At 35.6% G+C, this 26,334-nt stretch overlaps 1 protein-coding gene across 2 annotated transcripts in view; it reads right to left on the bottom strand.

The window, feature by feature from the left end:
- The window catches only part of ANGPT1 (angiopoietin 1), a 299,442-nt gene that overhangs the window by 43,625 nt on the left and 229,483 nt on the right, over positions 1–26,334 (bottom strand). For both annotated transcript variants that reach the window (XM_043880018.1, XM_043880019.1), the window contains exons 5-7: positions 25,776–25,903; positions 11,758–11,859; positions 1,852–2,018 (exon numbers count right to left, since the gene is read on the bottom strand). In XM_043880018.1, coding sequence (XP_043735953.1) covers positions 1,852–2,018; positions 11,758–11,859; positions 25,776–25,903 — 397 coding nt within the window. The remainder of the gene's footprint in view (positions 1–1,851; positions 2,019–11,757; positions 11,860–25,775; positions 25,904–26,334) is intronic.

Below are 26,334 nucleotides of genomic sequence, written 5' to 3'. Positions count from 1 at the left end.
TCAGTGAGGGCAGTGGGCCTGGGAGAGGAGGAAGCATGCCTTCCTCAAGCAGATGCCAGAGTGACAGTCACACTACACACCCTGAAGCCTACTGCAGAGGCCTCCAACACCCCTAACCCTGTACCCTTAATACCACCCCATCCTCATAAGCATGCTCTCACACACACACACACACACACACACACACACAAACTGAGAGACGTTTTGGAAAAGAACCAAAGCAAATTCTTCAGGAGCCTAGAAAAAGACTAGACTAATTATTTGCTAGTCCTATTGTCAGTCTGTCTGACATTAGCCAAGTTTCATATCGTTTCAAGTTTCAACTCAAAACATTTACACAAGAGTATCCCTGATGTTTTACAGTGGTTTTTCTTGTTATAAAACTCTCAAAATATTGACCTCCTTGGAAACATTTCTTCTCACACTCCATTGGATTTTATAAATGTCTTTTCTTTTGTTTCTTAAGTTGCCATATGCACACCCTCAGTCCCCACCATGAGACTATCAACTCCTTGGATCAATTTCACATCTTCTGTTGTAGTGATATCATCATTGTTTGTTAAGAAAATGATTATTATGTCTCCAAGGATTGAATCCCATACGTAATCTATTAAAATAAAATGAGATGCATTTATAAAAGAGTTATAGATTTAAACTCCTGAAGGATGGTATGTCTCAGAAATATAAACAAGCAGCAGAAACAGTTGAACTATGAGGAGATGGCCACACAGGTAGGAATACAAGCATCAGGCCTTGGTTGCTGTCACTGCATTTTGCTTGAAGCAGTGTGCCGACTCTTTAATGTATACACTCATGTTTCCAAGACCAGCGTAGAATAGCCACAATATCAAGAGTTTAAAATCACTGCAACTCTAATTTACTATTTATTTAATTTACAGAACTGAGTCACACGTAATTATTAAGGACCTGCTCTGTGCCAAGTATTGCCTTTATGGGTAGTGATATAAAAGTAACAGAAATATACTTCCTGGTCTCAAGGAAGGCCAACCAGTTATTTAGTGACCTAAATTGTAACAAGATAAACTGTGAGGTCTGGGAGACTAGTGCTCTCATCACTGACTGCAAATTTTCCAGTGCCTAGTAGAGTTCCTAGAAGATAGAAGCAATGCAGTGTTTGTGAAATAAATTTATTGCCCTGCATTACTTGCTTAGCCATTTTTTTTCCTAGTGTACAAGCTGTTCCTTGAAAAAAAAATCTGAGATATTAACAATTAAGGATATAGTCTGTCTATCTTTATATCTGCAATGATATAAAAAAACATGACATGTTGTGTATATTGATGTTATTAGTTGGAGTTACTTTTGTCTTTCACATTTTAACCAAAAAATTCTAAATTATGCCTCACCTTATTTTTCATGTAAATCACTCAATCATAAAATTTTACCCCTCTTTTGTCACCTTCAAGATAATGTAAAAAATAATTTAAGAAAGGTAAATAAAGAAAGTGCAAGGAAAAAATCTGGTAGAAAATAGTATTTATTTCAAGCCCCTGAGTTTGAGTCAATTCTCTGTCATCAGTTTTATATGTATGAATTCACTGCACCTTCATAACAATGACAGCAATAATGAAAATAAAAATAATAATATCACACTTGAATTAATTCCCTATCTCTAGAATTTGAGCCAACATCAAAATAATCGGTCTGTGAAAACTGAAATTTAAAGTTTTGAACAAGACTTTACAGGGCTTTTTGTATCTCTCTGTCATAGGCCAAAACAGACTGATTTTCATTTTGAAGGATCATTTCTTTATTTTCCACACTTTTCTACTAAAATTCTGAAATGACTAGGCATGAGGCAGTTGAACACCACACCCAAGAAAGATTTACCTGTAGTTCTGCTTCTCATTTCCTATGTGGAATCTGTCGTATTGTGAATAGGCTCGGTTTCCTTCCCAGTCCAATAACTCAATTCTTAGAGTGTACTGCCTCTGACTGGTTATGGCAAAAATAAACTCATTCCCCAACCAATATTCACCAGAGGGATTTCCAAAACCCTGCAAAAGAAGACAGAGATGCAGCTGTTAATTCACAGAGATCTTTTCAAGTTTAATATTATGTTCTAAACAATAATAAAACATTCTTTAAAAGATGGTTCTTTCATATTTTTATACATTTTCTTCAGTTACTCACTCAGTATTTTTCTGCTATGTTCCTCTCCAAGGTTCATTAGAGTAATTCTTAATACAGTAAAAATATGATATTCAAATCTGTGTAGATGAGATTTTTTGAATTAAATGAATCTGGTTAATAGGTTTACCCAGTAAATGCTTCTCAATCACAACCTGCTTTTGAAAATAGTTCTTACATATGAGTTAATGGAATATTTTCAACATAGTTTAAATATTTTTCAATGAGTATCATCAGAAGTTATTTAACTATACTATTACTGTTTTATGTTATTATTATTCACAGTCAAATTATGTTAGATAGTAACAAACAGATTACTAGACCCTTAACTTCTATAGCTTTTAACATTTTCATTTTTAAGTAATAATAAGCAAATTTGTAAATCCAGGACTTCAGTCACTTAAATACATCACACCCATAGATTAGGATTTGGAGGTAGAATGGTGACACTTAAGAGCTAGTGAGGGAATCTAGCTGGAGGCTCCAAATCTGAATCTCAACAAGGTTCCACTGTTCTCTTAAGGCAACCCCAGCCATTGCTACTAAGTGTTCAAAACAGTTTTGTTTGTGGGATAAAAGTAGTAGTACATAAAAGAAAGCTAACTTTTAATGCTGGTTATGTTAATAATAGGAAAATTAAAAACCCTAGGAGATTACTGGTGCTCTAGATTTTGGGTATTCACAACTGCCTCAGAAAGTATCCCTTGGTAAAACTTGAAGTTCAGTATAATTCCTGATCTACATGTTTTACCAACCAGACTATGAGCTCCTTGAGGACAGAAGTTGTGTTGTATTTGTGAATCCTCAAAGACTAGTAGAATGCTGGCATACACTGGGCACTCCATAAACTTTACTGAAGTTCAAAGAAAATGGAAGAAAGGCAGGAAGGAAGAAAACAAAAGACTATAGTAGTCTGCAGTTGAATTCAGAAAAATAACCTTTAAACTTAATTCTTGTAGGTAATTTGGTTGAATCTCAAGGGTGTTTCTTAAAGTGACCAACTGAATCATAATCACTGGAGCACTAGTTGAAAACAAATATTGCTGGCTGGCTCCAACCTGAATCAAAGTATCTGAGACAAGTCCATAAATCTGAATCTGAAGAAACTGCATATATCTTGTGCACTTTGATACTTGGAAAACTTGGAGGTGCCTAGTAATCACATGATATACTTTGATGCTGCAGAAAGAAACATTCTGGTTCACCTAGGTATTCACTAATAAAGGGTCTTATTCTATTTGTATGAATAATGAGGGAAGTACTGAAAAATCACAGCAATTCTTTTTTTAAATTATTTATTTTAAATGGAGGCTAATTACTTTACAGTACTGTGTGGTTTTTGCCATACATCGACATGTATCAGCCAAGGGTGTACATGTGTCCCACCATCCTGAACCCTCCTCCCACCTCCCTCCCCACACCATCCCCCTGAGTTGTCCCAGAGCATCAGCTTTGGGTGCCCTGTTTCATGCAACAATTCTTATTTCCTCAATACAGAGGATAGAATTAGAAAAATATTTATTTCTTTTAAAATTTAATGTATATCAACATTACAGAATGACAACTCTAGTAGAAATGTTCTTAAATGATTTCTCCTTTAACCAGCTTACATGAAGCAGTATTTTCCGTTTCTTCTTTAAAGTATATTAATACCCAGAGCACACTAAAAGTATTAAATACAGTTGTGCACTCCCATCTGCCAACTGAGTTACTTACCAAAGACCAATTGTGTTTGGTCTCAAACTCGTTTATGCCAGTTCTCTTATGGCAATGATAAGATTTATAACGTCATGTAAATAGGTTAAATATTAGTCAGGAAAGAGGAATTGTGTTTTGTTTTTGGTAAAAACTAATTTAGATGTTTAGATTTGCTCTATGAAAGCAAATCATAATTCTCTTGAACTATAAGTTGTTGCAACAATCTTAAAAGACTGAGGAAAATAATAAAACTTTAGAGGACTTTTAACATACATTGCTTTTCATATGCCTTACTTGCTCTAGTTAAAAAAAAAAACAAAAACAAAAACAGAAGCTAAATATTTGATGCATTTGATTAAGGGAAAGTTTTATGAAAGAATCTCTAATTCAGAATTCTAAGCTTTGAGCCTCCATTTAAAAAATGTGGGCAAATGAATGTATTTTCAATGAAATGTATTAGCATTACATATGTATGTACACTTTTAACTTAGTTGTATATATGTATCTCAATTTAAATTAGTTTTTGATTAACTAAACACATTTTGTCCAAATTGCAGTGAGTACATGCATCCCCTAAGATCATCTCCCTGTAGCCCAGAGTACAGATGTAGGATCTATTGAAGTCCATACTCTAGGGTCTCCTTTCTTCTCTGTTCTTAAGATGCTCAAGTCACAGGTTGCAAGAGTTCCACAGTGGCAGGAAATCTTAATTTAAAATGTGCTAAGAATTTTACACATTCTCAGGGCAACTGGTGCTATATACCATGGAGAAGAGTGAAACTTACCTTCTCCAATGAGTAAGCAAAGCAGAAAGTTACAGGGGACTGAAAATTAGCACATTCTCAGTTGCAGAAGCCACTGGGAAGAAAAAGAAGGCGTTGGGATTCTCCTTGTATTTCCTTTCAGCTCAGACATGCCAAAACTCTATATACACCCTCTTTTGTGTGGTCAGTTAGAAGAGATTCAGTAATTATACTAAATGTGAATAAGGAAGGTAGGGATGATGAAGTGTGAAGTTTTAGGTCAAATACTTCCATGCTGTTGAAACAATTGCAAGGAAATAAAAGCTCTCCAGCCTTCCTAGAGAAAAGCACAGTGATCCAGAAAGGAAGAACATTTGTGTAATTCCTCCATGAGCCTCCGTTCCCAGCTGGCATGCAAGCTTGTGCCCCCTCTAAGTGGAGGCTAATAACCATTCCTAAACAGTTTGCTTTTTGTGACTGAAGATAGAGGAGTAAACAACTGAAGAGAAAGCACTGAAATTTGCTTTGATAAAACAAAATTTTATTTATGCACCTTTCCGGAAAACTTTCTAAATATCTGCTCTATTGGCTGCAAGGAATCAATGTGTTAGGAATCAATCTAACACAATCAATCAATCTCTCTGTTAGAATGTAGGAGGAAACCTTCTAATAGCTAAGTGCAATGATGCAGAAATAACCATTTCATCATAAAGATGAAAAAATTCAAGAAAGAAGGGAAAATGGGTTCCTAATTTAGTAAACTGTCTATTGGATAGTCTATTAGGCAACCATGAATCCCATGAATCTGACACCTAGTCACAAAGAGAGCTTTGATTAAACAACTTCTACTCCCTACCTCTGGCTTCAATTGGAAGTCTTGCTCAGCCATACTTGCTCTTACTTTTGAGTCTTAGTTTCCTTATATGCAAAATAAGGATTTAAAATATTTCCATATATAATGTTGTGAGAAAGAAGTGAGATAATATACTCAAAACATTTATCTCAGTGTTGATGCATGAGGAGTACTTAACAAAAATCTAGTTTCTATTATAATTATAGGATATATCACAATATATAGTAATTTTCTGATTATCTGTCTCTGTCCCAAGAGACTATAAGCTATAGAGCATTAGGCAGGTTCTTTTGCACTCTGTATGAGAAATCCTAGGTCTTGTCTTAGCCTGAAATTTATTTTATTTTATTTTTTAGCCTGAAATGTAATAAGGAGATATTGAATCGATGCTTTAAATGGTTTTCAGATGCTAGGAACTAATGTATTCTTAAGATAAGTTGAGTATTGGTTAATACAAATGAGTACTTTTATTTTAACCCAAGAAGTTAATTATTAAATAAGAAGTTTAAACCAACTGGTTGCAACAGGGGCTAAGCTATGACAGAAACAATAGTTTATGTCTACAGATTATCTTCTTACTCTTGTTTCTGCTTTCCTATTGCTAAAGAGAGGTTGTCTTTTTTAACTCTACCTTGGTTCTATTTTTTTAAATTCCTTTCTCACTATATCTCATAAGTTTTAGGATCTAAAAAAGAAATTTTTGAGATCTTAAACCCATGCTAATAACTTGATAGTTCTGACATTTGCTTTCAACTGGCAGTGCATATCAGAAACAGCTGTGGAGCTTTTTCAAACTATAGATGACTTGGTTGGTTCCCATATGGAGGTTCTGACATAGTATGTCTGGGGTGGTCTTAGAGATCTATACATTTAAAAGCTCCTCAGGTAAGTATGCTGTGCACTAAAGGTGGAGAACCATAGGATTATACTGTAGAATAGCTATTCTGAATGCAAATGAGAAATAATAAATTCACCAGATCAAATTCTCTAATAGGTACATGGGAAAAAAAAGGCTGGCATAAAACTAAACTTCATCTTCATATTGAAGATATTAGGAGTTAAGGGTTGATTGTATATTATGGGAGTGTCCTTGAAAAAAATTCATATTTTTTCTGGAAATACAGAGATGAACAATGCACAAACAAGCAAAGAAATGATTTACATATTATTGTATACCTAACAGCTTACCACAGGTTTTATATTTTACTCCAAATAGCTTGCAACAGTCATAAAAATGAAAGTAAAGTCTTATACAAAATTCAGTGTTGACACTGAAAAAGCAGTAAGTCTGTTGAACAAGCAATAGTAATAAAAACAGAACTTGTTCTTTATTATAAATAAAATCCAAGGGTGCTATACCATACCCTGCCAATCATAATCACATAATTTAAAAAATCACATATCATGATTCTGATATCATAATTCAGATAGATTGTTTATCAATGTTATTTCTCCTTTAGCTCTTTAATAAAAGGCAAAAGACCCTGGAATTTAGCTTAAACTAATGCTGACTTAAAATTGGCCTTATAAACCACATTTTGCTTTTTTAAAAAAAGCACACAGAGAATAGACTAATATTCATTAGTTTTTGCCAAAATTTGCAAAAATGTTCAGTTTTGATTCATATTTTTCCAAGTTAATAAAATAATTGTCTCTGATACTTTGTTTTGTCTGATAATATTCATAGGAAGTCTTGACTTTTTATGGCTTAAACACAATTGAAACCAGACACAGTCTATGTACCCTGTAGGTTTCATCTCTTTTCATAAAATGATCAAAGAAAACAGATAAGAAGTCAGGGTTACTGAGTTGTGGCTTTCCAAAGGTGCTTAATATACAATTCAATTGTGCATCTCCTCTAACTACTGAGATAGCCCAAAAAAGATCAAAAGATGAATATTTCAGCATTTTAAATTTCTGATATTTATTTTTCTCCTTTTAATCTGAATATGATAAAATGAAGTTGAAAATGTGCTCTTGATTCCTTTCCAGAAACAAAGAACTCCCAGAAGGTACGGTGCTTAGAATGAAATATTTGTGTAAATAGGAAGCACTGTTTATGGAGCTAAATGTTTTCAATACAAAGACAGGTTGTCTCCAGGGCATTAGTCACTACCTTCTATAAAGTTAGGCCACAGGGGTACTGTTTGTTGGAACCCTAGCTTGATTGGGCTGTATATGCAAAAGTACTGCTGATAAGTGTTATTGCCATAGGCCACTAATTGGTATTCTCAAGGCTTGAAGGAGTTAATGTTGTTCCCTAAGTGCCTCATTAAAAAAGCCCACTCCAGACTTCCCCCTTGGCAAACATCTTTACAAATCCATAAACCAGATTTTGCTGAATCTCCTCATAAGGAAGTTTTAAGTGAAAACAAAGCTTAGGTAAAAGATTTTGTAGTCTTAAAGCCAACGTTAAGAATCAAATAAACTGCAAGTCTTCCATGGTGAGAGAGGTTTAAAAATAATAATTATATATTTGTATTTCATGTGTTGATAATTTTAACACATTGTTCTGGAGACCTTATGAAGCAAGAGAAAGCCCACAGGTATCAACCAGTAAAAAGGGAAGGAGAGAGGAAAGGCAGAAAGGAAGGAGGGGTGAAATTTTAGCTCTACACTCAGTGCTTGAGAAGGAAGTGAATCATCTTATTGTATATAACAGAACAGTGAAGATTAAGGAGTAAGTGGTACACGTCAAGTTCTTTTTCCCAAAGGATGTACACCCAGCAGCCAGTTCTGATTCAGGGAACAGAAGTGGGTGTGACTGATAAGAGTGGGCATAAAGAGTCTATGCCCACTCTTCAGGGAGTCATGTTGCTTTGTCTGCAGGTGAAAGACAAGCTCTGGAGGAAACAACTGAAACACTATACCATGTGTTTTGGTGATAGTTAACCAAATTATAACATATGATAAATTCTTTTTTATTTATTTATTTTAATTGGAAGCTAATTACTTTACAATATTGTAATGGTTTGTGCCATACATTGAAGTGAATCAGCCATGGGTGTACATGTGTCCCCCATCCTGAACCCCCCTCCCACCTCCCTCCCCATCCCATCCCTCTGGGTCATCCCAGCGCACCAGCCCTGAGCACCTTGTCTCATGCATCGAACCTGGACTGGTGATCTGTTTCACATTTGATAATATACATGTTTCAGTGCTCTTCTCTCAAATCATCCCACCCTTGCCATCTCCCACAGAGTCCCAAACATTGTTCTATACATCTGTGTCTCTTTTGCTGTCTCAAATATAGTATTATCATTACCATCTTTCTAAATTCCATATATATGCGTTAGTATACTGTATTGGTGTTTTTCCTTCTGACTTACTTCACTCTGTATAATAGGCTCCAGTTTCATCCACCTCATTAGAACTGATTCAAAAGTATTCTTTTTAATGGCTGAGTAATATTCCATTGTGTATATGTACCACAGCTTTTTTTTAATTAAAACAAAACAAAACAAAAGTCATCAGACTCATTTTTGCCAAAACGTTTCAAAATTTTAGAGTTTATCTCATTTCTAACTGTGTAGAATTGACACTAAGCTGATAAATTTTTCTAGTTTGAATAAAAGATAGTCTTTCTATCTCCCCTGAGAAAGGGAGAGGAGAAAACTTCACAAAAGCTATGATTAAAGAATAATTCAGCCCCATTCCAACAATGAAAAAACTTGCTTAAATGTATACACTTGACAAATGCTTATAAGACATTAATCAATGACATTCTTCGTATGTCAATCTTTCTTACTTAATATACCTAGTTTGCCAAGGCAACAGATAATTACAGCTTGTACGTCACCATTTTGGAAAGTCACTGTGATGACAACTTTATATTAAAGTTTATTTTATCGTTAGTAATAATAATAATATATTTCAGACTTTCCAGAATCTATAGCTATAGTCTAATTCTCAGATAACTTCTTCTAAACTTATTTTAGTAGTGAAAATAATCATGACTCAAGATGATCTTCAAAATAATATTTTTGCCAGAGTTAAGAAAACATTTGCAGTGTTTGATGTTTTAATCTCGGATAATAATAATACCTATAGTTTACAGACAATTCAATGTGCCAAGTGCTTTACTTATAGCTAATCCTCACAATATCCCTGGCAAGGCAAATGAGGTACTATTAGCAATGTTCCCTCCTAACAAGCGAGAAAGTTAAGGTATGGGTTAAATGATTTGCTAAAAATCACTCCACTTTTAAGTGGCAGAGTGATGACTAGAACTGTGCATGTGTGGACAGGAAGTCATCTTCAGGCTGACTCCAGAACTAAGAACATTCAATCTACAGAACCAAAGGATTGAATTGTTGCCTCTGGAGGACTCTACAAAACAAGAAATCTTTTAATAAATAAAACTTGGGTTCTGCAGCTTGTATGGACTGATTCAAGACTAGCCAATCAGTCTGTAAGTATGACATTCCCCTAGTCCTTTAAATTTCACCCTGATCTCTGGATTGTGGAGATTTGAGAGCCTTGCCTCCTGTCTCCTTTCCAGTTGACCTCAAAATAAAAGCTCTTTCTTTTCTCAAAAGTCTGTGCCATAGTATTGGCTTCTTGGGCATTGAGCCCTTGCTCAGTAACATCATCTTTATTCTAAATTCTCACAGTTAATCTTGTATATTTTTGGTCTAGGTTGAAAGACTTCACATTTATCTTTGTAGAACTCTATCTTGTTGGCTTTAGCCTACCTTTCTATCTTGAGTTTATGGATTATTGAAGATATCAAGATTCCAACTTTGTGTAACTCCAAACTTTATTAACTTACTTTCAGAGTTAAATCTGATAAAAACATACTGTAGATAAAGAGACACAAGTAGACACTTTCCTTCATTTCTTAAAACCCTTTGTCTACTGATGTTTGGTCAATTACTAACCTACTAATGGGTAAACTGCAATGTTGATGAGCAAACCACAGTTTTTACATATTTTCAACATGAATATCAAGGCAGAACTTAGGTTAGTACAGTATTTCTCTTTATCTCTTTCTTTACCTTCTGAGACGAGAATTTGTCAGAAATTTGTCAAGACAAGAATTACCTGGAACATTTATCTGTAAAAGATGAGATTAGTCTGCAAAAGGAAATCCTCTTCCATTACTGTTTCTTGATAATTTGTCAGCAGATTTTAACAGTTAATATTGTAGGCACTATGTGATTATTCAGAGAAGGCAATGGCACCTCAGTCCAGTACTCTTGCCTGGAGAATCCCATGGATGGAGGAGCCTGGTAGGCTGTGGTCCATGGGGTCGCTAAGAGTTAGACACGACTGAGTGACTTCACTTTCAGTTTTCACTTTCACGCATTGGAGAAGGAAATGGCAACCCACTCCAGTGTTCTTGCCTGGAGAATCCCAGGGACGGGGGAGTCTGGTGGGCTGCCGTCTATGGGGTCGCACAGAGTCAGACATGACTGAAGTCACTTAGCATGTGATTATTGGATTATGGATTATTTCAACCATCTACTGGTTGATCTCCCAACGTGCTCAGTTTCCTCTTAAAATGGGGACAGTATTAACTAATACATTTGATATAAAAATTAGATAAGAATTTATGTATGAGACTTGTTCATAAAAATACTGAAAGGGTAGCTATGATGATGGTGATGATGGTAATGATGATATCTACTGTTATTCTGGAGACCTCAATCATATCTCACAGTTCATACCCTTGTTTACTTGTCTTACTTTGAATCTGGACTGGCCCTGTCATCAACTTTAACTAAAAGAATACAGTAGAAGTGACTTGCCATTTCTGGGTTTAATAAATCTTAAAAGACTTGGAAGCTTCTATTTTTGTGCTTGAAGGATGTCAACTGCCACACAATAAATCTGATGACCCTGGATCACTATACTGGGGGAAGCCCACCCTAGCCACATGGAGGAGTTTTCAGTCCATAGCCAGCAACAGCTTGCCAGCCACTTGAGTCAAGTCATTGATGGTGCCCACCAGTTCTGCTCCACAGCCCACACTTCTCTTGTCCTGGCTCACGTATCCCAGACTGGGTCCAAATTCTAGCTTCCTCCACCCGCATTCAATCAGGAACAAATTCAGACAGTATATAATAGTTTGCTAAATGATTTCAGTAATATATTTTTCTTTCTGATGTACACATGGAAATCATTTATTGAAAAAGATTTATGAGTGCTTTGTGTTTAATGACAATAATGTCAGGAATGTGTCATTTTATTTTTTAAATGTATCATTCTATTTTTTAAAAGACATCTAAAAATACAAGGGCTTATCACACAGTGTAGTGAAGAAAATCTCACTATAAAATGTCAAAAACTATGTAAATTCTTCCAACTTACCATTTTATATTCTTTCCAACCTCTTTGGAAATCTAGACTTCCATCTTCACGATGCTGTATTACAGTCCAACCTCCCCCATTGAGATCCATATTGCAAAATACCTGACAAAGAAAAATAAAGCCAAGTGAAAATTATGTCTGATGTAGAGAAACAGGTATCAGATATGTTTCAAAACAGAAATAGGATGGATAGCCTTATAGAAAAAAATGATAAAAATTGCCATGTTGAAAATATTAATTTAGACATTATATTGGCTATTTCTTCCTATATCCAAGTTGTTTCTGATTAAATTCTATCAAATGTGCATAAATTACTTGTAAAGTTTGGAATCAGTCAGCTGAAAACTGTCTCTCTCAGTCGCAGACTATAAAAATTATTTTTAAAAATTTGTTAAGGCAAATAGGCAATAGGCACTGTGTATAATCAATTTTTTAAAATGCTACTAAAGTTTCCAAAATTACATACCATTTTACTGCTAAAACATAAGATTTTAAATTTTTATCTTTAATTTATTAAATTACAATATACTAATAATAAAGGTTTTGGAAAAATAGTGTTTTAAAAATCATATATATTTAGCTATTACACATTTCATTGCATATTTACTCCTATACACTTATATACTACAATAATTATTCTTGACAGTTCAGTATAACGTTAGAGGCAAAATTTGGTCCCCAGCATATGGAGAACACATTATTTGCTTGAATTTTCATCATGAACAATATGAGGAGAACATGACATACTATATTCCTTCTGACTGTGAGAAGCTTTTCTTTTGCATGTGGAAAAGTTATCCAAATCTTTCAAAGACTTAAGCTTATTTCAATTATTCTAAATATAATGGTATTTATTTAGAAATGGATTCATTTCCCCCAGAGCCCACCAAGGAGAGAAACACATCTGTAATAGGATTATCTTTAGAGAGCAATCACTGTAACTGATGAAGCATGAATGTGGCAGCTTGATTATTCAAGGGCTTAGCAATGGGGAGCATCATTCCCCTGGCAATCATTTCTACTAATGCAATTTGGAAGCTGGCTAAAGGTGTAGATATGAGGCAACAGCAGCAGGCAGGCTGTGTGGGCATAGAGCCTGATTAAAGGAAAAAACCTCAAGTGTTTTCCCTGAGGCATTAAATTTTGAGCACAAACGGCAAAAGGGTATGAAAACATTGGCAAGAACTGTCATTCAAAGGACAAATTGTACTTGTGTTTCCTCGGAGTAAAGGGAGCTATGAGATACATACTTAACTGCAAGCATATGAAAACAGGCAGGATGCTCTCCTGTGGACTCTTCCCCTAACTTGACAACAGCCGCCCATCAGTATACACTCGTCATCACGAGGAACTGACTCCCCTCCAAGATTACAAATGTGAAATTCCCCTCCCTATCTTAAGTTCTTCCTCTACTAATTCCTTAGCTTCTATGCACCTGCCCTTTGTCCTCAACATGACCTCTATCTAGTCTTTTGTCTTCCTTAATTCTAATTCAGTTTTTTCACCCCATAAGCATTTTGGGGCACTGAGTCTATGATACAACTGGTGATATTTTGATGAACAAAATATGGATCATATCATCAAAACACCTAAAAGTTTAAATAGTGATTGCGCCCATAGAAATAAGGAGAAGTAAGAATTCACAATTTTCAACTCCAGTGTCCTGAAGAATAATAGAATCAGCAAACTAAATGAGAAATTTAAGGAATAGAGCTAACGTGAGAAGAGAAATGACCATGGTTTTTGGAAAACTAATGTTTAGGAGAGCACAGTCATCCAAAAGGGGGAGTTTATTGATTAGAGATGATACAATTATAGGCAGATCAAGAATGAATAAGGATAAGAGAATGAGGGACTAAGAAAGGAATAGTCATAACAATAGAATGCCTTTTAAGTGCTAAATAATTTAAACACTTTACTGCGTTTTCCAATTTATCTCACAACAGCCCTACAATGTAGGTGTGATTATTATGTCCATTCTGCAAATGAAAAACAGACTTCAAGTATTTCAAGAACTTATCAATGGTTATTATTAATAAAACAAGTACTGAATTTAAGATTTGAATCTCTTGTTCAAAATTATGCTGGCGGTAATCTTCTTAAAAGCAGCAGTTGATAGCATAAAGACAGATTTCTAAAGAAGTTAAAAAAAAAATAGTGGAAACAGATAATGGGGAGGGGTGATGGCCCAAGAATGGGCTTTGATGGAGAAAAATACAAACATACAACTGATGGAGAAAAATACAGACATCAATAATCTTTAGGTAGGCAGGTTCATTTTATTTGCTACTGTCCCTAGTGTCTAGAGCAGTGCCTAGCTTATAGTAGGCACTAAAAAAATATTTGTTGAATACCTAGAGATGCAATAAGGAAAGATAAAACAGGAAAACTTGATTAATGGAATGCAATGAAAGTTGGGGATGGATTTCAAGTTGGGGAGTGATCAACTTAGTCAAATATTCCAGAGAAGTCAAGATAAATAAAGATTAAGAAAATACACATTTAAATTTAAAATGAAGGAGCCATTAGTGACCTTGAAGAGAGGATTCCTATAAGAATAAAATCCAGATGGCTCATTTTACAGAGGACATTGTTGGTGATTTGACACAGCGGCCGAAGTGGAACTCTACTGGTAAAACAGATAAGAGTAAGTGAAAATGTCAAGGAGATATTTTCTTAGAGGAAACTAATGTCACTTGTGTTTTAATTAAATTTTACCCTGCCTTGACTGGTTAATTTAGATTTTTTCCCCCAGATTTTGATTTCCTAATGGATACGGATCGCCTGAAAGTTTGCCGAAATGTTCTTGCAAACCTATGAAGTCCATTTACACACTCAGGGAAAGGAATAACCACAACTATAAATATACTGTGTAGAGAAAACTGTTCTTTACAGTTTTTTTTGGTTACTATTGCCTATGTTAATAAAATTCTATACATTTAAAAAGTTTTGAAAAAGTGATTTTTTAAAAAATCACTTGCTAATTTTAGAAAATACAACTTTCCTTTTAAACAAAGGTATCTAGTAACTTGCAAATGTTAAGATTTGCTGGGAGCACTTCTTAGGTAAAGACCCAAAGAAAGTTAACCCAGAGGAGAGAGAAGTTACCCAGGCTGATTACTGCCTTGGAAGCTAAAGTGCAGGGAAGTTAAGAAGTTAGATTTACACTCCACAATTCTTACTGGGACTCAGTAATAACAGCAAAGGTAACAGCTGCTTTTTGGTGAATATGGACACAATAGAAGGGAATGATATATTGGTTAGGGGCATGGACTTGGGAGCTACATTACCTGTGTTCAAGTCCCATCTCAGCCCTAACTATGTTGTAGATCTTTTGCAAGGATTAAATTAATTAATGCATATAGTTTTCAGAACAGTGTTTGGCATTTAACAAGCTTTGTCATTAATCTCTTAGATGTATTTTACATATGTGATGTGTATTTATATTTTGCATATATACTTTATGTATATAATATCTCATATATCATAACAGATTACTATTATATATTTCATATAATTTATTATTTATTATGAATAATATAAAACATATAAAGCCAAATACATAGAAATTCAATAAACTATCCTTATGATTACAATGACCAGATTCTTGTTAATAATATTGGTACCAATTTCTAAGCATGCTTTCTATTGTGTACATAGATATTTATGTAATATATATACATGTATATATGTGTCCACATATACATATGAAGTTGGGCTTCCCAGGTGGTTCAGTGGTAAAGAATGCCAATGCAGGAGCTGCAGGGTTCGATCCCTGGGTTGGAAAAATCCCCTGGAGGAGGAAATGGCAACCCACTCCAGTATTCTTGCCTAGATAATCCCACGGACAGAGGAGCCTGGCGGGTTACAGTCCATGGGTCGCAGAGTCAGACACGACTGAGCTACCAAGCTCATATGAAGTTGGATTAGTGCTAGCAACCTGCCACACACAAAAGACCATGATTTTTAGTCAGAAGAAAAACAAAAAGCCTATGCTTAGTAGATGAAAGAAGTTCAAAAAGATAGGTGGTTGGTTTTGAAAGAATTGAGACATGAAAGGACTTGAAAAGTTCCTTTGCCAATATAGTGTGGTCTGTGCTATCTGGCGGCATCCTTCCTGTAGACGCAGGCACCCTGCTACATTTACTATGACTGTTGCATTTATTGATCATATGACTTGGGCTTAACTCTATCCAAGAACAGATTGAACTGGCTCCTATCCCAGGCAAGGTCAAAGCTTTCAAGCATTAAAAATCTTTTAACATAATAATGATTTAAACCCAAACAAAAAGGGGAAATTTGATTCACATAATTTTTATGCTTTTATGCTGCATATAAGTTGGAATGATTAACCTTGCGAGTGTTAATTATTTTTCCATAAACTTAAATAAAAAAGGCTCAACACATTTGTTATAGTCCTTTTCCAAGAATTAGGGAAATTATAAATTCAGAAACAAATTTTTAAATATTTTATAGTAATCAGAGCTATTATTTAATGGTTTGTTTTACTGTATAAAACTAAGCAGATTACAGTGCATTTGGTTTTAGAAACTTGTGAAATCAAAGGAAAAATCCTGCTTCCTACTACCATGGACTGAAGGAAATTCAGAGTGGAAAATATCCACAAGCCATTAATAATGAAAAAAAGTAAAAAATAAATATATAAAGGATCTAATTCTCATTTTCTATCTGCTTGAAAATTTTAATAGTCCTAGAAAACTGCCTTTGGCTTCCACGTCACATTTGAAAAGATAATACTTTTCTAACTTTTGCAGACATTCTTTCTTGGCAGGGAATGATGTCAGTCAAAACAACTATATAACAACTGTGTATACTTGCAAATTTCACTCTGCCTAAAATTAATAATTCATACTAATAGTTTTTGTTAAGTGCCTAAATAGGTCAATTTAATTGATTAATCCATATATCGTACATAGCTATACATTTTGTTTTGTTTTTACATAGACTTGCCTTGAGTTTCTTATCCTTGCTAGAATTTCTGGAAGTATTAAAATGAGCAAAATTTTTGCTAAGCTTATCACTATTAGCACCAAACTTTATAGCCACAAAGCAAAATATATGTGGAAGGGTGATGGTCCTAAGGATGCCTTTTCCAAGCACATTTATAGAACTTTTTTTACAGAACTGAGAGGATACCAATGATCTATATAAAAATAAGAGAAGGCAATGAGATTACAGGGTGGGAGGAAGGAGGGTGGCTTACAATCAGACCTGACAATGAACTCTTAGCTGTGTCACTCACGTAGGTTCCTATAAAAAATTATGAATGGTGTAGCTTCAGTCATTACTAATATAAATAATTATCTCACTTAGCTCCCTGTTAGGATGGTATAGTCTAGAGTTGATTTCTTTGTTACAAAACCTGTATTCAGTATTTGCTATGTGATTTGGGCAAGTTATTTTTCTAAAATAGGGATAATGAAAGCCCCTATATATATCATAGAGTTATTGAAAGGGATAAACAAGTGAGTATATGTATCTAAAGTGCTCAAAATAGAAACTGGCAAATTGTAAATGCACAGTACATTTGAACTGTTATATTAATCAGTTTCTGAATAACATTGGGAAGTTCATACAATGTTTGTTCTTACTAATTCTAAGGTATGTGACTATAACAAGGGATGTAAAACAAAATTTGCTACCTACTAGTAAGTGCAGGTATATCATCCTAAAATGTCCATCTCCATAACAGAACATTATTACTACTTGCGAAAGGATCATAATCTCAAAAGGGAAAGAATAAAACAAGGGAACGAACACTGAAGTCAAGAAGTCCAAAGTCTTGCTTTTATTTCCAATATTCTAGGAGGTGGGTCATAAAGGATCTTGCTGTGATTTATGTCGGAGAGTGTTTTGCCTATGTTCTCCTCTAGGAGTTTTATAGTTTCTGGTCTTACATTTAGATCTTTAATCCATTTTGAGTTTATTTTTGTGTATGGTGTTAGAAAGTGTTCTAGTTTCATTCTTTTACAAGTGGTTGACCAGTTTTCCCAGCACCACTTGTTAAAGAGGTTGTCTTTTTTCCATTGTGTATCCTTGCCTCCTTTGTCAAAGATAAGGTGTCCATAGGTTCGTGGATTTATCTCTGGGCTTTCTATTCTGTTCCATTGATCTATATTTCTGTCTTTGTGCCAGTACCATACTGTCTTGATGACTGTGGCTTTGTAGTAGAGTCTGAAGTCAGGCAGGTTGATTCCTCCAGTTCCATTCTTCTTTCTCAAGATTACTTTGGCTATTTGAGGTTTTTTGTATTTCCATACAAATTGTGAAATTATTTGTTCTAGTTCTGTGAAAAATACCGTTGGTAGCTTGATAGGGATTGCATTGAATCTATAGATTGCTTTGGGTAGAATAGCCATTTTGACAATATTGATTCTTCCAATCCATGAACACGGTATGTTTCTCCATCTGTTTGTGTCCTCTTTGATTTCTTTCATCAGTGTTTTATAGTTTTCTATGTATAGGTATTTTGTTTCTTTAGGTAGATATATTCCTAAGTATTTTATTCTTTTTGTTGCAATGGTGAATGGTATTGTTTCCTTAATTTCTCTTTCTGTAAACAAATGGGACCTAATGAAACTTAAAAGCTTTTGCACAACAAAGGAAACTATAAATAAGGTGAAAAGACAGCCCTCAGATTGGGAGAAAATAATAGCAAATGAAGAAACAGACAAAGGATTAATCTCAAAAATATACAAGCAACTCTTGAAGCTCAATTCCAGAAAAATAAATGACCCAATCAAAAAATGGGCCAAAGAACTAAACAGACATTTCTCCAAAGAAGACATACAGATGGCTAACAAACACATGAAAAGATGCTCAACATCACTCATTATCAGAGAAATGCAAATCAAAACCACAATGAGGTACCATTACACTCCAGTCAGGATGGCTGCTATCCAAAAGTCTACAAGCAATAAATGCTGGAGAGGCTGTGGAGAAAAGGGAACCCTCTTACACTGTTGGTGGGAATGCAAACTAGTACAGCCGCTATGGAGAACAGTGTGGAGATTTCTTAAAAAACTGGAAATAGAACTGCCATATGACCCAGCAATCCCACTTCTGGGCATACACACTGAGGAAACCAGATCTGAAAGAGACACGTGCACCCCAATGTTCATCGCAGCACTGTTTATAATAGCCAGGACATGGAAGCAACCTAGATGCCCATCAGCAGATGAATGGTTAAAGAAGCTGTGGTACATATACACCATGGAATATTACTCAGCCATTAAAAAGAATTCATTTGAACCAGTTCTAATGAGATGGATGAAGCTGGAGCCCATTATACAGAGTGAAGCAAGCCAGAAAGATAAAGAACATTACAGCATACTAACACATATATATGGAATTTAGAAAGATGGTAACGATAACCCTATATGCAAAACAGAAAAAGAGACACAGAAGTACAGAACAGACTTTTGAACTCTGTGGGAGAAGGTGAGGGTGGGATGTTGCGAAAGAACAGCATGTATATTATCTATGGTGAAACAGGTCACCAGCCCAGGTGGGATGCATGAGACAAGTGCTCGAACCTGGTGCACTGGGAAGATCCAGAGGAATCGGGTGGAGAGGGAGGTGGGAGGGGGGATCGGGATGGGGAATACGTGTAAATCTATTGCTGATTCATGTCAATGTATGACAAAACCCACTGAAAAAATAAATAAATAAATTAAAAAAAAAAAAAGAAGTCCAAAGTCTTTCCTTCCTTATGGTCAGTTATCTCTCCCTCTCACCATGCTCTGCTGTTATTTCCAATTAAACTAAACCCAATGACAGTACAAATGACATGTGAATTTCTCCTTCTTCCTCTGAAGAAATATAAGTGCCATTTCTATAGTGATAAAATTTGCTCTTACATGCCTGTATTGATATTATCGCTAATCTGTCTGGGCTACTATTTTTCTCTAGGCCCAAATCTAACAAGTCTAATCTAGCATATATTTAGCATTTGTGGCTTCAGTATATTAGATTTTTTTTAAAATTTAAGAAGTATAACTTTCCAAAACTGAACCAGGAAGAAATAGAAGATCTTAATAGACCCATCACAGGCAAGGAAATCGAAACTGTAATCAAAAATCTTCCAGCAAACAAAAGCCCAGGACCAGATGGCTTCACAGCTGAATTCTACCAAAAATTTAGAGAAGAGCTAACATCTACCTTACTCAAACTCTTCCAGAAAATTGCAGAAGAAGGTAAACTTCCAAACTCATTCTATGAGGCCACCATCACCCTAATTCCAAAACCTGACAAAGATGCCACAAAAAAAGAAAACTACAGGCCAATATCACTGATGAACATAGATGCAAAAATCCTTAACAAAATTCTAGCAAACAGAATCCAACAACATATTAAAAAAATCATACACCACGACCAAGTGGGCTTTATCCCAGGAATGCAAGGATTCTTCAATATCCGCAAATCAATCAATGTAATACACCACATTAACAAATTGAAAGATAAAAACCATATGATTATCTCAATAGATGCAGAGAAAGCCTTTGACAAAATTCAACACTCATTTATGATTAAAACTCTCCAAAAAGCAGGAATAGAAGGAACATACCTCAACATAATAAAAGCTATATATGACAAACCCACAGCAAGCATCACCCTCAATGGTGAAAAATTGAAAGCATTTCCCCTGAAATCAGGAACAAGACAAGGGTGCCCACTCTCACCACTACTGTTCAACATAGTGTTGGAAGTTTTGGCCACAGCAATCAGAGCAGAAAAAGAAGTAAAAGGAATCCAGATAGGAAAAGAAGAAGTGAAACTCTCACTGTTTGCAGATGACATGATCCTCTATATAGAAAACCCTAAAGACTCTACCAGAAAATTACTAGAGCTAATCAATGAATATAGTAAAGTTGCAGGATATAAAATTAACACACAGAAATCCCTTGCATTCCTATATACTAACAATGAAAAAACAGAAAGAGAAATTAAGGAAACAATACCATTCACCATTGCAACAAAAAGAATAAAATACTTAGGAGTATATCTACCTAAAGAAACAAAAGACCTATACATAGAAAACTATAAAACACTGATGAAAGAAATCAAAGAGGACACAAACAGATGGAGAAACATACCATGCTCATGGATTGGAAGAATCAATATTGTCAAAATGGCTATTCTACCCAAAGCAATCTATAGATTCAATGCAATCCCTATCAAGCTACCAACGGTATTTTTCACAGAACTAGAACAAATAATTTCACAATTTGTATGGAAATACAAAAAACCTCGAATAGCCAAAGTAATCTTGAAAAAGAAGAATGGAACTGGAGGAATCAACCTGCCTGACTTCAGACTCTACTACAAAGCCACAGTCATCAAGACAGTGTGGTACTGGCACAAAGACAGAAATACAGACCAATGGAACAGAATAGAAAGCCCAGAGATAAATCCACGAACCTATGGACACCTTATCTTTGACAAAGGAGGCAAGGATATACAATGGAAAAAAGACAACCTCTTTAACAAGTGGTGCTGGGAAAACTGGTCAACCACTTGTAAAAGAATGAAACTAGAACACTTTCTAACACCATACACAAAAATAAACTCAAAATGGATTAAAGATCTAAATGTAAGACCAGAAACTATAAAACTCCTAGAGGAGAACATAGGCAAAACACTCTCCGACATAAATCACAGCAAGATCCTCTATGACCCACCTCCCAGAATATTGGAAATAAAAGCAAAACTAAACAAATGGGATCTAATGAAACTTAAAAGCTTTTGCACTACAAAAGAAACTATAAGTAAGGTGAAAAGACAGCCGTCAGATTGGGAGAAAATAATAGCAAATGAAGAAACAGACAAAGGATTAATCTCAAAAATATACAAGCAACTCCTGCAGCTCAATTCCAGAAAAATAAATGACCCAATCAAAAAGTGGGCCAAAAAACTAAACAGACATTTCTCCAAAGAAGACATACAGATGGCTAACAAACACATGAAAAGGTGCTCAACATCACTCATTATTAGAGAAATGCAAATCAAAACCACAATGAGGTACCATTACACACCAGTCAGGATGGCTGCTATCCAAAAGTCTACAAGCAATAAATGCTGGAGAGGCTGTGGAGAAAAGGGAACCCTCTTACACTGTTGGTGGGAATGCAAACTAGTACAGCCACTATGGAAAACAGTGTGGAGATTCCTTAAAAAACTGGAAATAGAACTGCCATATGACCCAGCAATACCACTTCTGGGCATACACACCGAGGAAACCAGATCTGAAAGAGACACATGCACCCCAATGTTCATCGCAGCACTGTTTATAATAGCCAGGACATGGAAGCAACCTAGATGCCCATCAGCAGATGAATGGATAAGGAAGCTGTGGTACATATACACCATGGAATTTTACTCAGCCGTCAAAAAGAATTCATTTGAACCAGTCCTAATGAGATGGATGAAACTGGAGCCCCTTATACAGAGTGAAGTAAGCCAGAAAGATAAAGAACATTACAGCATACTAACACATATATATGGAATTTAGAAAGATGGTAACGATAACCCTATATGCAAAACAGAAAAAGAGACACAGAAGTACAGAACAGACTTTTGAACTCTGTGGGAGAAGGTGAGGGTGGGATGTTTCAAAAGAACAGCATGTATATTATCTATGGTGAAACAGATCACCAGCCCAGGTGGGATGCATGAGACAAGTGCTCGGGCCTGGTGCACTGGGAAGACCCAGAGGAATCAGGTGGAGAGGGAGATGGGAGGGGGGATCGGGATGGGGAATAAGTGTAAATCTATGGCTGATTCATATCAATGTATGACAAAACCCACTGAAATGTTGTGAAGTAATTAGCCTCCAACTAATAAAAAAATTAAAAAAAAAAAAAAAGAACAATACTGAAGCTCTCTAATATGCAAAATTCATCATTTTGCAGAGGCATAAATTTAAATCATGCTGTTTCTGAAACCCAACATAGAAGTCACTGAACTAGTGAACTGGATCCTCTAACCCACTCTTTTATGTAAATCTTAAAAAAAGCAAATTCATTTAAGTTGATAAATTGTTATTCAAGTTTATAACTTCTGCCTACAGTGCAGGAGACCCAGGTTCAATCCCTGGGTAGGGAAGATCCCCTGGAAAAAGAAATGGCAACCCACTTCAGTATTCTTGACTGGAGAATTCCACGGACAGAAGAGCCTGGTGGGCTACAGTCCAAGGGATTGCAAAGAGCTGGACATGACTGAGCAACTAACTTTCACTTTCATTCAAGTTTATGAGTTAAGATAAGATACTTTTCTTCCACCCTAACAGTAGCAGCAGTTCTGCAAATAGTCTGAGAATTATTTGTTTCTCAAAACATTCTGAACTAGAATAGAGTTATGATTATTGCATAACTTAAATTTAATGGAATGATCAAACTTTACTTGTAATGCCCTCACTAAGGACCATGTGCTAGTGTTGATGGACTGAAAAAAAAAATTCTTAAAGTGTGAAAGTTAATCTAAAAACTTTAAAAAACATTTTATTTTTATATTCATAGATAATAATTATTAAGAGTCTAAAAGGAGGGTCACTTAATATTTTTAGTTAACTTTATAGTCACTATGTTACAGGGGAAGTGATAATCGTTTAGGGGTTTCTATCAGGTCTTGGGAAGAACTACAGGTAAATTGCATGAAGTATTTACATTAGCTCGGGTTCTCTCCTCCAGGGCAGTTTCTGACACACTTTACATGCTCTCTGTATGATGTGTCAGTGTGGGCATGTATAGCATGCCTGTGCATATGTATGAACTGAATTTAAGTCTGATTTTAAGATATCAGCAAGCAGAATAGGAAGGTTTCATGTCATATGATCCAAAGGATTCAAAAGGCTGCTTTTTACAATAAATTACCCTTTCCTCGCTTCCCTGGTGGTTCAGGTGGTAAAGAATCTGCCTGAAATGCAGGAGACTCGGGTTCGATCCCTGGGTCAGGAAGATCCCCCGGAAAAGAAAATGGCAATCCACTGCAGCATTCTTGCTTGGAGAATTCCATGGACAGAGGAACCTGGCAGGCTACAGTCTATGGGATTGTAGAGGTGGACACAACTGAGCAACTAACCCTTTCACTTTACTCCTAAACTTGCTATAATACCTTCACAGTTTTTGGGTTTTTTTAAAGACATGGTACACCTGATTCAGTGAAATTTTTCACAGAAGCTCCTAAAGAAATACAGTGAAATCAAACTTCTCTAGTAGCTAACCCAGGAAGCAATGTACATAACTGTCTGCCAGCTCTTTTACCCGCTGTACTGTCTTTATTTCTGCTCACTTTGACAGCACAGTATAGGTTTTTTTTTTTTTTTTCAGAAGAAAATTTTTGTCCCAGCAGAGGGAAAAACTATTGAGCTAACTTAACCCTCTAATCCTCATTGGAATCAGCTGGGCTGGTAGAGTCCAGACTTTGCCTCTTGACAACTGTGTGACAACTGGCAAGCCAAGAGGTACTTCCCTCACCTATCAAAGGGAATGAACAGTCGGAATGACTAAGTTAGGCTGACTTACTATATACTATACAGAAGTGTTGACATTATCATCAGCAGGTCATCTATTCATTCATCCATTTCAGTGCATATTTACTGAGGACTACTATGCTCCAGAAACTATTCTGGGTCCCGGGAAGTAAAAGATAAAAGTAAAATCCTTCCCTTGTAGAACTCTGATAGTGAGCAAGTCATGCAAAGTTGTTTGAGGGAATCAGAGAAAACCTCTGAGAGTGTGTGCATAGTAGCTAGAAAAAATGGGAACACAGAACTGGTAATTTAGGTGAGGTTGCTGCTGCTAAGTCACTTCAGTCGTGACCGACTCTGTGCGACCCCATAGACGGCAGCCCACCAGGCTCCCCTGTCCCTGGGATTCTCCAGGCAAAAACACTGGAGTGGGTTGACATTTTCTTCTCCAATGCATGAAAGTGAAAAGTGAAGTCTCTCAGTCATGTCCGACTCTTAGCGATCTCACGGACTGCAGCCTACCAGGCTCCTCTGTCCATGGGATTTTCCAGGCAACAGTAGTGGGGTGGGGTGCCATTGCCTTCTCCATTAGGTGGGGCAATGAGAGGAAAAAGACTGTTCCATCCTTTGAGGATAAAGCACTGCAAGGATAGGTGGTCCTCTCGGGGTCTTGAGCATCTGGTTAAAGCTTTTCACATGTTGAAGAACAGAGTTCTCCTCAAGACTCTCCATAAACTCTGCTGCAGTCTCTATCATTGCACTTCTACAGTACATTACAATTTCTGCATATTAATCTGTCTTCACTACTACATTGGGAACTGTTTTATGTTATGTCTCTAGTCATTTACTGACAAATAAATGACATACACTTAATATGTATTGAATGAAGGAATGGATGAATGATTTAATGAAGAAATAGGAAGAAAGAGTATATATAGAAGAGATATAACAGCAAGACAGTGTTTTCTTACTTCAAAGTATACTTTGGATCCTGTTCAATATATTGATAAAAAATATCCTCCAACAAAGTCCTTTAGGTAAATATGTAAAGCAAATCCTTTCTGGATTATGAGTTAAGATAGAATATCGTTCTTTACCCTAATAAGAGCAGAGGTTCTGGAAATATGTCCCTAGCTCTCTCTCCACAGTATTTGAACATAGATGATGTGTACCATCTGTGTCCTTGGGACTTTGGAAGATGGTTCCTAAGTTATTCCCATGAGCTTGAAGTATGTACCTTCAACATATAATCTGTATAAGGCAAGCATTTATGAACAAATGGGATATCCTAGGAATGAGCAGAGGGTAAATGGAAAACTGCGTGTGAAATAGGGATAGGACACATGAGGGTTGGATGCGGTCTGTACAACTGGGTTTTCATCTTTTATGGACCTGGGAAACAGAGCATCTTTGGGAGAAAAGGGCTTAGGCATATATAATTTCGGTTTAAAAGCTCACAAATCAATCTGATTATTCAGCAATTCAACTAGGATCTGCTTTACATCTCATAAACAAACACTTCTGGTTTTACCTTTTTGGGCTCTGGCATATTATTAATATAAATAGTGTAGATTCCACTTTTATTAAAACCAGCTTGATATACATCTGCACAGTCTCTAAATGGCTTTTCTTCCTCTTTTTTTCCTCCCTTTAGTAAAACTGCAAAAAAAAAAAAAAAAAAATCACAATATGTGAATATCAGTACCATTAGTTCCCAAATGGACTTCAAGTATAGCCAAGCAAGTCTTCATTTCCTCCAAACAAATGTCAATGTTGCATTTATTGAAAAATCAATCATAGGAACAATGCTAGATTCTGAAGTGACAAAATTACAAAACTAAAAGAAAAACATGATTAATTTATGACAGTATTTTTTCATATTTGGCTTAATTTCTTAAATCTTGTCTTTCTCTCTCACTTTCATAACATCAACTCAATAGACAAATAATCTGATCATAAAATACTGACAATTGGTAACAATTATGTCAATGTTTCTGCAATATTTCTAAAACCTTCTTAGGTACATTTTACAGGAGAGTTTGAAAAATGCTACCATTTTTGGAGCAGGAAGAATTGAAGATAAATTCAAA

Source organism: Cervus elaphus, chromosome 21 (assembly GCF_910594005.1).
Source record: "Cervus elaphus chromosome 21, mCerEla1.1, whole genome shotgun sequence".
NCBI lineage: Eukaryota > Metazoa > Chordata > Mammalia > Artiodactyla > Cervidae > Cervus > Cervus elaphus.
This window is presented reverse-complemented; position numbering and strand designations above follow the sequence as displayed.